We start from the raw sequence: 13,436 nt of genomic DNA on the forward strand, positions 1-13,436 counted from the left end.
TTTTAAGAGCCTTTTGAGTAAAGACTGGTTTTGAACCTTACCTTTAAAAATAAACAGTTTGAACATTTATATACCTACATTCACATTCCACATGTGATGTTTAGTATAATAAATTATGAGAAATAGTGAAATCATTTTTAAAGTAATTAATATTTTTTATGTAATTTGTATAAAAGGGTTTTAATTTATATACATTTTTACAATAAAACGTGAAAAACAGATATTCGAGAAAAAACAATGTTATAAACTGAAATGTGAATAAACTGTTTCAGAAAAAAGGGACAATTAAATTTTTTAAATTTCATTTTTATAAACCACATTATATGGAATATAATGAATAACATTCTCATAAATTTGCAAAAACTTAATTTGGAAAGGAAATAAAATTAAGAATATTTTTGGTAAAACAGTACAAGTAGAATGACTTAAATTAGTTTAATTTAAAGCGATTAAATAATTAATATTTTATATTAATTATGTTATCTTCTTTACATATATAATTCTTCTCCTCCTCCGGGACGAACTCCTCCTAAAAGGCTGAACCGATTTACGCGAGGTTTTTTTTGCATAATAATGAGATTTACTGCTGAGCGCTGCGGATGTTTGTAGGTCTTACATTTTTCAATTTAATTTGAAAAAAAATATTTAGGAGCATAAAAGTTTTATTCATCGATCTACCAGAGTTACATTCGACAAGAATGCAGATACAAAAAATGGAAGGATGTTGCTTTTTTGTATATAAAGAGAGTTTGTTTTTAAATGTTTACAAAGTAATGTAGAATCAACACTCCCTGTAAATAAATCTTACAAAACCTGCTTTAAAAATTAAGTATTTATTTTTTTAATTGATAGAGACTTCGATAGGTACATACTTGTAATTTGAAATTAGGTACAATTATTATGGTTCTGTAAATTTTAATTGATATTGGCAAAGAATATGCAAATATTGATTGATACATTCATTTGACACACCTCCGTGCATATAAGACTATAATAAGAGACGTCACTTGATTGAATTAACAATTTAAAGTAATTTTGTCGGAACGCAAGATGTTTTCTAAGTACAATTGCGACCCGGTGTCCGTTGTATGCAAAAGCTACAAACTGGGTCAAGTTCTTCTGAGTTTAAAAGTGGTCAAAGTGCCAAAGACTGACATTCAGCATTTCTCCTCGAACATGTTATGAACGTTTTGCGGAACCTTAATAAACAGTTCAGTTCAATTAAATCACAGCGATCTTCATCGCGTAATTAAAATAATTACTTATTGAGCGGTGCTTCCTCATCTATGCACAGTTTCTAGTAAATTGAGTGCAGCAGAATGCAATTAAATACGTTCCTGTTTTTAGTGTTTTTAGTTTCTTCAGATTCGGCTCCTGTGTACTTTCAGCTACCTCCACTTCTGTATATTATTCCTAGTCAATCATTTTATCAAAGGTAAGAAAATACTATTTACAAAAATAAATATAGTAGGTTAAAGCTTTTTTGAAATAGCCTTAAATTGTTACTAGGTTATTATGTTTTATTTAACAAAGATTTTTTATTTGTATCGTTTCTATGTTTTAGTAAAACGTAATTTTAGTTTTTTTTTAAGTGGATGTATTTGATCTATTTTTTTTTGTATGATATAGTTATTAATACATACAAATGTTATTCCAAAGCTCAAAGAAGTAAACGATTGAATGTATACAGTTTTGCATTTTGCACGTTAAAAATTCAAATATTAGTGTTTACTTTTTACTTCGTAAAATATCTCATAGTTATGTTTTTAAACTTTAGTAGGTATCTTTATTTTAGTAGGGATTATGATCAAATCGAAAGGAGGTATTGGGGATTCGTCTATAATGGGTATTTATTTACTCCTAATAATTTACGTAAATTTGGTAAAAAAACCAATGTAATCACGCACTGACGAATAAAAATTAGGTTAATATTTTATGCATAAATAAAAATAATAAACACGTATATACATATATTGAAAGTAAAAGAAACCTTTTATCATGTCTCTTTTCATCCATTATTATAAGAATACATTTGATTTCATATTTACAGACCAGCGTTTTATCAACATCCAACTCCAGAGAATGGACATTCGACTTCCTTTGTGGTGCAAAATATAGGACCCGTTCCAGCAACCTCAAACTCCGTGCCACTTCTGAAGACAGTGAATAATTACCAGTTCAAAAGTTCTCCAGAAATCGATCCAAAATTGACCGTCGGCCAGATCATCGAAGCAATTCCATTCTTTCCAATTGAAATCAATGTTCCAGATACCATTGGAATGACAGTCGTTAGATTAAGGGAATTTCTTCAAAACTTGAGAGAAAGAATTCCCATTTTTAATTCATTTTTCCCCGGGCTACCTCTTCAGGCAACTCCGATAAATTTAAATGACCCTTCAATTAAGCAAAATTTACAAAGTCCTGTGTATTTTATTGTTCCCAACCCCACTATCCGCAACTATTATTCTCAGAAGTAATTAAATAAATTAAAAAATATTAAATGTTTTTTTTAATTTTCCACGCATAATATATTATTTGTAGGTTATCAACATTATCATAATTTTCACTGTCTCACATTATTATGCATAAGAACGGTATGTAATTTAACGATACAAAAATTGCGGCGTATCTAGATTAAAATACAAATGTATTTACGTTCCGGTGAATGTCCAGCGGGTAAAAATATTAATATTTTATGTCTACCTCTTTAGAAATCGAACCTGAAAAGGTCTAATGTGACCTTTTTTTATGTATCGTATTATCATCGCTACGATTTTTTAAATTAATCCGTGCGTGACGTCACTAGTTTTTTTCGGAGAGTTGTCCTGTTTGGTGGGTTGGCTTCCCGAAAACCGGAAATCTATCACAACATTCTATAATTGGTTGATTGAGAAGAACTTGTGACGATATTTAATGTAGTTGATTTTTATTATTTTTTCATACATTTTTGAGAAACTTCGCCGTAAAATAATTAAATGTTCTAATTTGTACACTAAACTTTCTCATTATTGTGAAAGTGGAGGAGTGAATTTAATAGTACACATGTTTTATTTTTGATGGTAAATCTTTCATTTTAAAATACTGTCATGTCATTTAACCATATTTTGCGATTATTTTTTTATTGCGTGCATTTTTCAAAGTTCTCTACTTCTTCAAAGTATTAAATAAGAGTGTTAAATATAACTTCCATGCAGGTACTCGTATATACCTATTTATTATCAATCAGTTTAATTGTTGTTTTACTTATCGCTGCGATTTTCGTAGAGTTTAGCACTTATGTATGCAGTTATTAATTTTAGAAAAGTTAAGTCAGAACTCTTTCACAACAGCTTGCCCATCACATACCGCATACTGCATACCGCATGAGGACTTGAGTCTCCTCGGCGGTTCCCACACGCGAGGTAAGGTTGTTTGTTGCCCAGCGAGAAAAGCTGCCGGAAAGAGCTCTCCGTAATTTCATAAAATAGTCTCATCATCTTTGTTCCGACACAATATGTAACTTCATTAGATTGAGGAAGAGGATATGTGAATTCTTCACTGACTGAGATTTAAAAGCTTTTCAATTGTTTTGGATCCCACCATATCTGTATATCCGACAGGAACTATAAAAAGACCACATATAGTGGCCTGAAGCTCCATTCAATATTACATTTTATTTACAAATAAAATTTATGTGCACAACGACATAAAATATACCATGACACAATATGTAACTTCATTAGATTGAGTAAGAGGATATTAGGGCATTACTTGCAAACCCGGCAAAATCCAAAATCCAAAAAAAGAGATATTAATTGAAACTTATTCAGAACCCAATTTTTTACAATAATTATAACATTGTCAGTTAAAAATACGGCTTTATTTGTAAAAACTTGACTTTTAAATTATCAGGTTTGTTGCAAACATAGCAACCTCTACTTGAGTATTGTAAAGTTTGAATGTATAAAATTAAATTTATTATTTCTCTACTGTTTCTTGACACAATCGTGTTTATATCGTCACTGCTTACGTATAAAATATTTATTGATTATAATAAAAAAAAATTTAAAAAAAAATTGAAGTTAAGTATTGTATCAGTTTTTTTGTGATTTGCTCAAAATAAAGAAAGATGGATTTTGCCGTGTTTGCAAATAGTGCCCTCATATGTGAATTCTATACTGACTGAGATTTAAAAGCTTTTCAATTGTTTTGGATCCCACCATATCTGTATATCCGACAGGAACTATAAAAGGACCACACATAGTAGCCTGAAGCTCCATTTAATATTACATTTTATGTACAAATAAAATTTATGCACACAACGATATAAAATATACCATGACCGCAATTTTCGTAACTTTTACGGTATTATCACTCTTTGTATTACAGTTATATTTCTTTTTTATTGAAATACTGTCATTGAAGACAATGATGATTCTGTAGAAATGAATTAACATGACTAAAAATGCTTATTTTCGGTATTAAAAATTTATGGAAACACGAAAAGATACTTATACCTACAGTGATTAAAAATAATATAAACTTGTGCCCTCAGAGTAATAACGCTATAGAGCCGCCCATACGGACAAACGTTTTTCTAGGATTATCATAGCGAAGATACGAGTGGCTATAGTTTACGGCAAACAATAGGCCGTAGGTACCGAGGTCCTAGACTGGAACCTGAAGCGTAAGGCTGATCGCCCCACCTTTTATGTAAAAAGGGAATCGAGGTACGCTGCAATTGGCGAACTAATTCGGTGTCATATGCACTACTGAGTGCGGATATGAGGACGATAAATAATAATTATGAATTTTATTCTCAAATGCATTTACGAAACTATTGAAAAAAGTGTCGGGTTCGATTCCCGGCAAGGAAGAGCATTAATCAATTGATCGAAGTATATTTCATTTATGAATCCTGCAAGCCCGGGACTTGCAGATAACTGAAGCGTCAGAAGAATCATCTAATCATCTTGCCGTCATGTAGAAGGAGGTCGGAATATTTTGCACCGTGTCAAGTGCCCTGTGCATCCCGTATGCAGATAAATCTAGGTATCATTTCTCACGTTCCGGAGGTGCGAATTAATTAATTGATTTATTTATGTACTTTGTACAATACATATAATCTGTGTACGCAGTACTTACGCATACGTAGGCAACTGATTTTAATTATCGTTCTAAATATGAACAGAGAGCACAAATTTATTTTTTTAAATTACGGTGAATGCAATAGGATTACTTTTTATCTCGAATGTTATGCAAGTGCGATGGTTGTCAAAATTAAAGTGTGATTAAAAAAACAAATAAAGAATAAATACACAAAGAGAACGGTATAAACTGCTGAGGTCAGTAAATGTGATAAATAGTTTAAATCTAATAATGTAAAATCAGGATATTTAATGTATTCCATTGCTTATTTTATAAATATACACTGAGGCATAGAACTATAGTGTATTATACATAGAATTAAGAATAGACCAGAAACCGCATACGCACATCAAACAGAAGGCGACTCAACTACTCATAAATGAGCAGGTTTACGTTTTGACCCATTAGTTTCTTTGTAGACGTACTCAGTACGCAACTCCTGATTTGAATTCAACTATGCCGTGTTGTGTCTTTTTAAAGTGTAGAAATACTGCTAGGATCTTAAAGAAACAGGATGCAATCACATTTCATCTGTACATTGCAAATGAATGTGTATATAACAAATGCATTACTTAAAAATTGAATTATTTTTCCATCTGTCCGATTGTCGAAGAAACAAAATGGAAATTTCGTTAGTGTTGCCAGGGTAGTAAAATTGTTTTACCCTACTTTGCTCATCTAATGAGATAATGACTGAAAATTGGATCTCGGATTAATTGTGGTGGACATTTGACCGACATTATCTTAGAGAAATTAACAAATTGCTTTTTTTTTTACCCAAAATTTGTGTTATGTTTTTTTTCCATCAAGCAACATTACGCTGCGACCTCACGAATGCGCGCGGTGAAAGTAGGGCATAGTGGGAGAATTATTGGACACAGTCCGAAGTATCTAAATATGATTCTACGCTCCTTCTGAACTATTCTTAATTGTACGGTATTATAATTCTATGCACTAAACATAGAATTGAGAATAGTCCAGAAGGAGCGTAAAATCATATTTGAATACATCGGACTGTGTCCAAAAAACCCCCCACTTTAACCGCGCGCATGCGTTAAGTCACCGCGTAATGATGCCAGATCGTGAAAAATATAATCATAACACAAATGTAAGGTAATTATATATATTTTTTAAAGTTCTCTCAAATTTTATTGCACACGCGGAAACATTGAATGACACAACAGAGTAGTTAAGGAAAAGGTTATTTAATAAGAGTAATTGAATTAATGAAATTTGAACCTAAAAAATGGAACAAATTTTATTATACATAAAGGGGATATCTTTATGTCATGTTAAATAATATATCGTCGTTTGGCATGCAACACCGCGTAAGCAACATGCAACAAAATGTTTAGGAGAGCGAATAAAGTTGTTATTTACATGAGTAATGAATGAAATAATGATTTTTTTTTGCTTTTTAAATACCTGTATGTTTATTTTATTGGTTTTTAATCCAGAAATCATTTTTTTCGAGTATTGTAATTGTTACGTTTACATTCGCGGTTATGTCATGTTTTTAAGCCAAATAATTGCACATTCGCGGATTTGCATATTTTTTGCATGTAAATAATATTAGGTCAAGCATAAAGAAACAAATTATTTTTCCTTTAAAACTATGATTGGTTCCAAGGACTTAAGGATAGTAAAAATAATAACTAGTAAATAGTACAATAATAATACTTATAAGTAATAAATATTTATATAAGTACCACATTAATTATTAAATAAAAAAAAGAAATAAATTATTTTTCGTTCAAAGCTATGATTGGTTCCAAGGATTTAAATATCATAAAAACAGTAAGCTTTGAAATTTTATTTATATTTTATAATGTCACATTGTGCTCATAATACTACTTCCATAAATATTATTTATGTAAGTACTACTCCAAATTATAATTTTTGTACTTACACAAATAATATTAGATAATACAATATATTATTACATCAAAATTAAGTGTAGTATTTGATCATGAAATGGCTGACAATCAGCAGGCAAAAACTTTTTCAACTTCAAGAAGGTGTCGATATTTTGTTTTTCGGTTTTCGATGGCCCCTCGAACATGGGAGGGAAAAATGTTGGTAAAGAGAGGTTTTTTGGGTGATGAGGCAAATCTGTAAAGTCGTCATTGAAACTAGTTTCAAATTTATTTATTCCATTAGGCTGGTATAACAAAACTCTAATGTCTGTTACATTAAGGCCAACACCGCGACTTGGCTTTATAGACTGATAAATCATATTGTCTTTTTTAGAATAATAAATAATAATTGGTTCTAAATATAACTGATTGGTCGACTTTCTGCAGTAATGGGATGGTATTTTTGGCAACTGATTTAAAAAATCTCTTACCTTTTCGACTATTTTGGTAGACTTAACATAATTTTTTTCATCTTCAGATGTTGTTGGTTCTACATTTTGGCGATCTTCGTCGATATTTCTAGTCATCAAATATCGGATTTTTAAAGATTGCCTTTCTTGTTGCTTTATCAAATTTTTGGCAGTGCTTTGTGGAGACTTTTTTGCGTGCGGAAAAATTGCACGTTGGACCCATTTTTCTCTCTTTTTTAGGCGAATCTTGCTAAATATTTTTATCCTAAATCTTATATTTATATATATCAATACCGCGTATCCACCGCGTGTTATACAAGTTATTCCGCGAATGTGTAAGCGTCAAAATATCAACAAAGTTATATCGACACAACTTCTTTAAAAGCTCATTAAAATGATATTAAGCATAGTCCATCTCATCATAATTACTATTTATTTTTAATATCTGTTAAATTGGAGACCTAAACACAATTTACAATGAAAAAACTGCTCACCTTAAGCAGCGAGTCGTACGTTCGGTGTGCTGTCAAAAATACACTTTTGTACAATCTGTGAATACACTATGGCCGCCATGACACATTCGCGGTGTTGTGCAGACAACATACGCGGGGTTACATTTTGCCCTTAAAAATGATGATTTATACTAATATTTGACATTCTGGGTATGCATATTTGTGGAGAAAAAGATAACGAATCGAATGGTATCAAAAAGTCACTTTTGAAAAAAGAAAAGCTCATTAAACATTACGGTGAGTCTGCTCCGTCGGATTACATAGTAAAATATTGGATTGTTGAATTTAAACGCGGCCGAACAAGCACTGCAACAATACCATCAACAGGAAGGCCAAAAGAGGTGGTTACTGAAGAAAATATCAAGAAAATCCTCGATATAGTTATGAATGATCGCCGAGTGAAGTTGCGTGAGATTGTTGAAATGGTAAACATCTCATATGAACGTAAGTACAACATTTTGCATGAACATTTGCATATGAAAAAGCTATCGGCAAGATGGGTGCCGCGTTTGCTCAGACAAAAACGTGTTCGAGAGACCACTTCACAGCAGTGTTTGGACATGATAAAGCGTAATCCTGTTGATTTTTGGCGTCGATTAATAACTGTTGATGAAACGTGGGTGCACCACTATACATAAGAAGAAGGCTCCGAAGAAGGCAAAGGCAGTGAAATCGGCTGGCAAGGTTATGGCCACAGTATTTTGGGATGCACTCGGAATATTGCTCATCGATTATCTTAAAAAAGGATCCACAATCACAGGAAAGTATTATCGTGCATTATTGGATCAATTGAATGATGCAATCAAGGAAAAACGACCACCTTTAAAGAAGAAAAAAGTGCTCTTTCTTCAAGACAATGCACCGGTTCACAAAGCATTAGATACGATGCTAAAATTACGTGAAATACACTTCGAATTGCTGATCATCCACCTTATAGTTGACCTCCTAGTGACTTTTTCCTGTTTCCAAACTTGAAAAAATAGCTCGCAAGAAAAAGATTTAGCTCAAACGAAGAAGTGATTACCGAAACTAACGCGTATTTTGAAAGGTTCCCGAAATCGTATTATTCAAATGGTATAAAAAAGTTAGAATATCGTCTTATTAAGTGTGTCGAAGTAAAAGGAGACTATGTATATAGACTATATATATAAAAGGTTTTTGAAAAAAAAAAGTTTTTTTCCTACTTAGGTAGCTTCATTTTCAATCCGCCCTCGTGCGGGCATACATCAGTTTTATTAAATTATTTGTAATATTAATTTATTTTACACAAACATATAATATTGCGTTTTTATTTTTTAAAGCGTGAAAAATTTGTAAGCAGATGTTCATGAAAAATGCAGAACCGTCATAAATAGTTAGCTTAAAATTGAAAATTAACAGATTAAAACGCAAACTAAATATAAAAGTTATATTGCGAGTTAAAAAAATTCAATCTTGCTTGATTGCTAGATAAGAAATATAATTATGTTTTTAGAAGATGAATATGAATGGCGAGTGCAGTGAGGAACCTGTGATAATGATATCTGACGGAGCAATTAATAAAGTAATTGAAGGAACTAAGAATGCACAAAACATTCCTCAGATAGTGGGAAAATCAGATGGAGAACCTTGCCATACTATCACACCAAATAAAAAATGTCTAATAGAGAACTTTAAGGAAAGCGAAGGGTGAGTGTCTCATGAAATATTATCACTAAAATAACCAAATGCGTTTTTTTTTATTGAAATGGGTTCTTCCATGTGAGCTTTATCTATTGGTGAAATAAAACTTTAACAAAACGATATATATTCAAATATCGTGAATTTTTACAAAACGAAATAACTACAATATATAGAGTTTTCACAAATCGAAATATCTACATATTTTTTTGGGGAGTTAAGTTTTTTTAAATCAACAAAAAATCACAAACAAAACTTGATTTCGGCCAAAAAAAAGAAGTATAATAATAATAAAATAATATTATTTGAAATATATTTGGTTATCACTTTATTTGTGCTATTATTCTTGTAAAAAATATACAGGGGGTAAATTACCTAAATTTACATAGGTACTTAGATATGTGAGTAGAAATATAATTTTACTAAATATGTTTAAATACAATATGTTCTAAATGAGAAAAAAGGAAGACAAAAAAAATCTGTGGGTACGGTCCTCATTTTTTGTTTTGTAGTCGATTTTAGAATTTTGCGATGCTCATTTTTTACGTAGGCGGCCAGTATTGTTTCGAACTGTCAAACGCTCTGTCGGTATTTTGATTGTTTAGCGTATTTAGTGCTAATTACATCAAAATTCATTATGCCGACTTGTGCTATGAAAGGATGTTCAAATAGAACTGGAAAAGGAAGAAAACGCTTCAGTTATCACAGGTATTTATCAAATATTATACATTTTCAAATTAATGCGTTTTTTGGTAGTTTTTAACATAAATGTACCAATATTTTTGTACTATCATTTGAGCAATTATTATGGCTATTGTTTCTGTGTAATTCAAATACCTTATACATTGGATTTAGGTGATTTAAATATTTTTTTTCAATCGTTTCAATCCAATTTCTTTAAATGTTCAAGACACGCAAACTCGACGACCTTTTACCGAGTCAACCGACGTCTAGAAATAATTCTTTCTCTTTTTATATCATTGAAAGAATGTGAAATTGTCGTTTATTGAATGTAACTAAAAGAGATGACAATACATCTGCGCTAATTTTGAATGGTATTTTTATGACCACTTTTTGGGCCGCTCTTATAATTAAGAATGCCAGGGCTGTGCATTACCTTAAAATATTACGTTTTCACTTAAATGTTATTTATTAGTGTAATCATTTTATCATTAAATTTATAAGCATAATATAGTTAAATAAGGTTTTTTTTTGGATTCCCGATAGATGAAATAAGGCGAAATAAATGGATCCATAAGACAGGACGGAACAATTGTCCCCTGAAAATAACAATTGGGTGTGTTCCAACCACTTTCTGTCCGTTAATTTGGACAAAAACAAATTATTTGGTACGTGTAATAAATGGTGCTGTACCCCCCTGTTTTCAAAAACCTAACTCGCTATGGGTAAATATAAATTTATTTCATATTTATATACCATAAAGTCGGAAAAATCAGTGTATGTGCATGAGAAGATGTATGAATGTAGAAGAAGCGAGATCTACATGCAAAGACAGAGTGATATGGTGTTCTAACCTCTCTGCCTACCTCTTCGGTGAAACGGCGTGATTTCTCCAAATCACCAAATTGGAAGTGGTATCTTCACTCTATCCAAAGATACAAGTTTAAATAAAAAAAATAATAGAGATTTCTGTTTTCAGTTTTAAGTTCAAATAACGAATTCGGAAAATATTTTGGAATTGGAGACCCCGTTTAACCAGTTTTTAAAGATGTAAGTTACAACCTGCCGTCAGAGCAAGCCAATATTTTAACAAATTGGTTAATTTTCAAACTTAAAAAATTTACTTTATTGCAGTTATACTTGTTTATTATATGTGATTTCATGTTTGTTTTTAAAATTAATTTATGTACTCAACAATGTCATTTATAATGTTTATTATTGCTTTCTTTTATGTATTAAAAATGTTTTTAGTAAACTTGTTACTAAATTAAAATAAACGTTTTTATTGTCCTTCCTACTCCCTACCAATCTCTGTAAAAAATCGCCTTAAGTCGTGCATTTGTGACAACCCTGTTTTATAAACATCTGGAAACGAAAAACGTCTTCACTAAACTAACGACCACGCCCCCTTTTCAAAAATTCTTACAAACTTTGGAATAGTACGGACTCTAAGATGTATATACTCTAAGGTTTTAACACTGGAATATTTCATAGTCCCTGGACTGGTACCTGAAGCCCAAGACTGATCATCTTATCTTCATGTAACAAAAATGATCAACATACGCTGAAATTGGTGTACGAATGCAGTGCTCTATGGACCATTAAGTGCAAAAAGCGAATGATGATGATGATATAAATAAATTTAATTATTTATCATGAGAAAAATGTGTGTTTTTGTATTGGCTAAACGAACCCGTGGTAAGTGATGTCTGATGTCGGGAACACGCGGAGTTCGAAGCCCGAGGCTCGAAACTCGCTCCACCACAGCTTCGTCCCATTTCCTATCCCATTTTAAAATGGTCCTATACCAGTTTAAAATGGTCCAAAAAATTTTATATTTGCGTAGGTATGCGTATTCAGTGGTAGTCAATAAGAACGCAAATATTACTTTTCATAAAAAAACGTTAGAATAATAATTTTAATACAAATCATCAATCAACCTTCGTGGTTTGGCTTAACTCATTTCTTTATTGACCAACGAGCGTTTTCGCCTAAGTAAGCATCTTCAAGACTGGTGAGGTCTCGTCGGGCAAAAGAGAAATAAGTAAAATTATACCGAAAAAATTGTTGAAGAAACATCTAGAAAAAAAACACTGATATTATTACTTTAATAATAATAGTTACTTTATTCAAATCTTTTGATTTTTCAGGCCCAATGATGTAATGGAGAATGCGATACATTATTTTGCTAATATTGTCGAAAAGGGAGTTGTGCGCGTTCAGACACTTTGCTCTGCAGAGAGGGAAAATGTGAGTATCTATATCTAGATATTCACCTAGATACTGATATACATATTATATAAATAGAGACGAAAAACAATATAATTATAAGGAAGGGTATTTGGATGTCTAAGCGAGTTTCTGGCCAGTCATTAATTGGTCACTTTACAAACTGTAACTTTTATAGTATTTGCCTATGTTTGAACACACGTTTTTTTTTCAGCCACCGCACCGTCCTGTCCGAAATTTTCTACAAAGATTTGGGCATATTCAAAATATTGTAAATTTGAGATGTTTTAAAACTTGCATTTTTTTTCAGCTTGTTAGCTGTTTTGATAACAACGAGGAGTGTTATGGGAAATGCAAAATGGAATTAGAAGCCTTCACAGAATGTATTCACAAAAATTGTCCGATTTTCATGGATGATAAAATCAGAACTCATAAGATCGACAAGGAAACATCCAAACGTGAACGACTCGTCATTGTCAATTGCGTACAATAATTATGATTACGTTTGATCAATGATTTTTAAAAATAAAATAAAAACAAAGATTATATGGAATTCATTTAACTAACCATAATTTGGTACTGCCCTGCTTAGCCAAAAAGTCGTAACTGAATTTTTTTTTCATAATAAATATTCGATAGCCTCACATATTTACTTACAAGTCATTTCTGCTTCTCAAATATGATATACGAACTGAACCCAGCAATGCTTCGCTATTGCTAGATTTGAGTACATACTCGCATATATAATAAATGAACACAATGGAATGTTTGATTTATTATATATATTTATTTATACTTTTACATTGTTTGTGTTCTATTTTTTATACAGAATAATGTTCCCTCACTGGGGTGTTCCGTGCCGAGGGAAACATTTTACAAAATGTAAAACATGCCTAAAATTA

The 13,436-nt window shown here is 31.4% G+C and overlaps 1 protein-coding gene and 2 long non-coding RNA genes across 3 annotated transcripts; all 3 read left to right on the forward strand.

Annotated features, from left to right (window-relative positions):
- Window positions 1-539: 539 nt before the first annotated feature.
- On the forward strand, window positions 540-3,054 carry LOC148280251 (uncharacterized). Its single transcript, XR_015822658.1, has 2 exons — window positions 540-1,435; window positions 2,051-3,054. It is a non-coding gene; the product is annotated as an uncharacterized LOC148280251 (long non-coding RNA).
- A 2,132-nt stretch (window positions 3,055-5,186) lies between these two features.
- On the forward strand, window positions 5,187-13,170 carry LOC148280252 (uncharacterized). Its single transcript, XM_088228685.1, has 4 exons — window positions 5,187-5,324; window positions 9,440-9,633; window positions 12,456-12,555; window positions 12,845-13,170. Exons 2-4 carry the CDS (start codon window positions 9,443-9,445, stop codon window positions 13,025-13,027), a joined length of 474 nt encoding a protein of 157 aa, XP_088084811.1. The 5' UTR covers window positions 5,187-5,324; window positions 9,440-9,442; the 3' UTR covers window positions 13,028-13,170.
- Window positions 10,093-11,500, forward strand: LOC148280253 (uncharacterized). Its single transcript, XR_015822659.1, has 3 exons — window positions 10,093-10,332; window positions 10,852-11,030; window positions 11,285-11,500. It is a non-coding gene; the product is annotated as an uncharacterized LOC148280253 (long non-coding RNA).
- Window positions 13,171-13,436: the final 266 nt, after the last annotated feature.

The sequence above is a fragment of the Micrasema longulum genome, unplaced genomic scaffold (assembly GCF_059751315.1).
Source record: "Micrasema longulum isolate JH-2025_06_02 unplaced genomic scaffold, ASM5975131v1 h1tg000602l, whole genome shotgun sequence".
In the NCBI taxonomy this organism is placed as follows: Eukaryota; Metazoa; Arthropoda; class Insecta; order Trichoptera; family Brachycentridae; genus Micrasema; species Micrasema longulum.

Excerpts from the sequence above, each read along its gene's own strand:
- LOC148280252 (XM_088228685.1), top strand. The coding sequence starts at position 9,443 with ATGAATATGAATGGCGAGTGCAGTGAGGAACCTGTGATAATGATATCT. Across the intron at positions 9,634-12,455 it reads AACTTTAAGGAAAGCGAAGG|GCCCAATGATGTAATGGAGA; the intron begins GTGAGTGTCTCA and ends TTGATTTTTCAG. Across the intron at positions 12,556-12,844 it reads GCTCTGCAGAGAGGGAAAAT|CTTGTTAGCTGTTTTGATAA; the intron begins GTGAGTATCTAT and ends ATTTTTTTTCAG.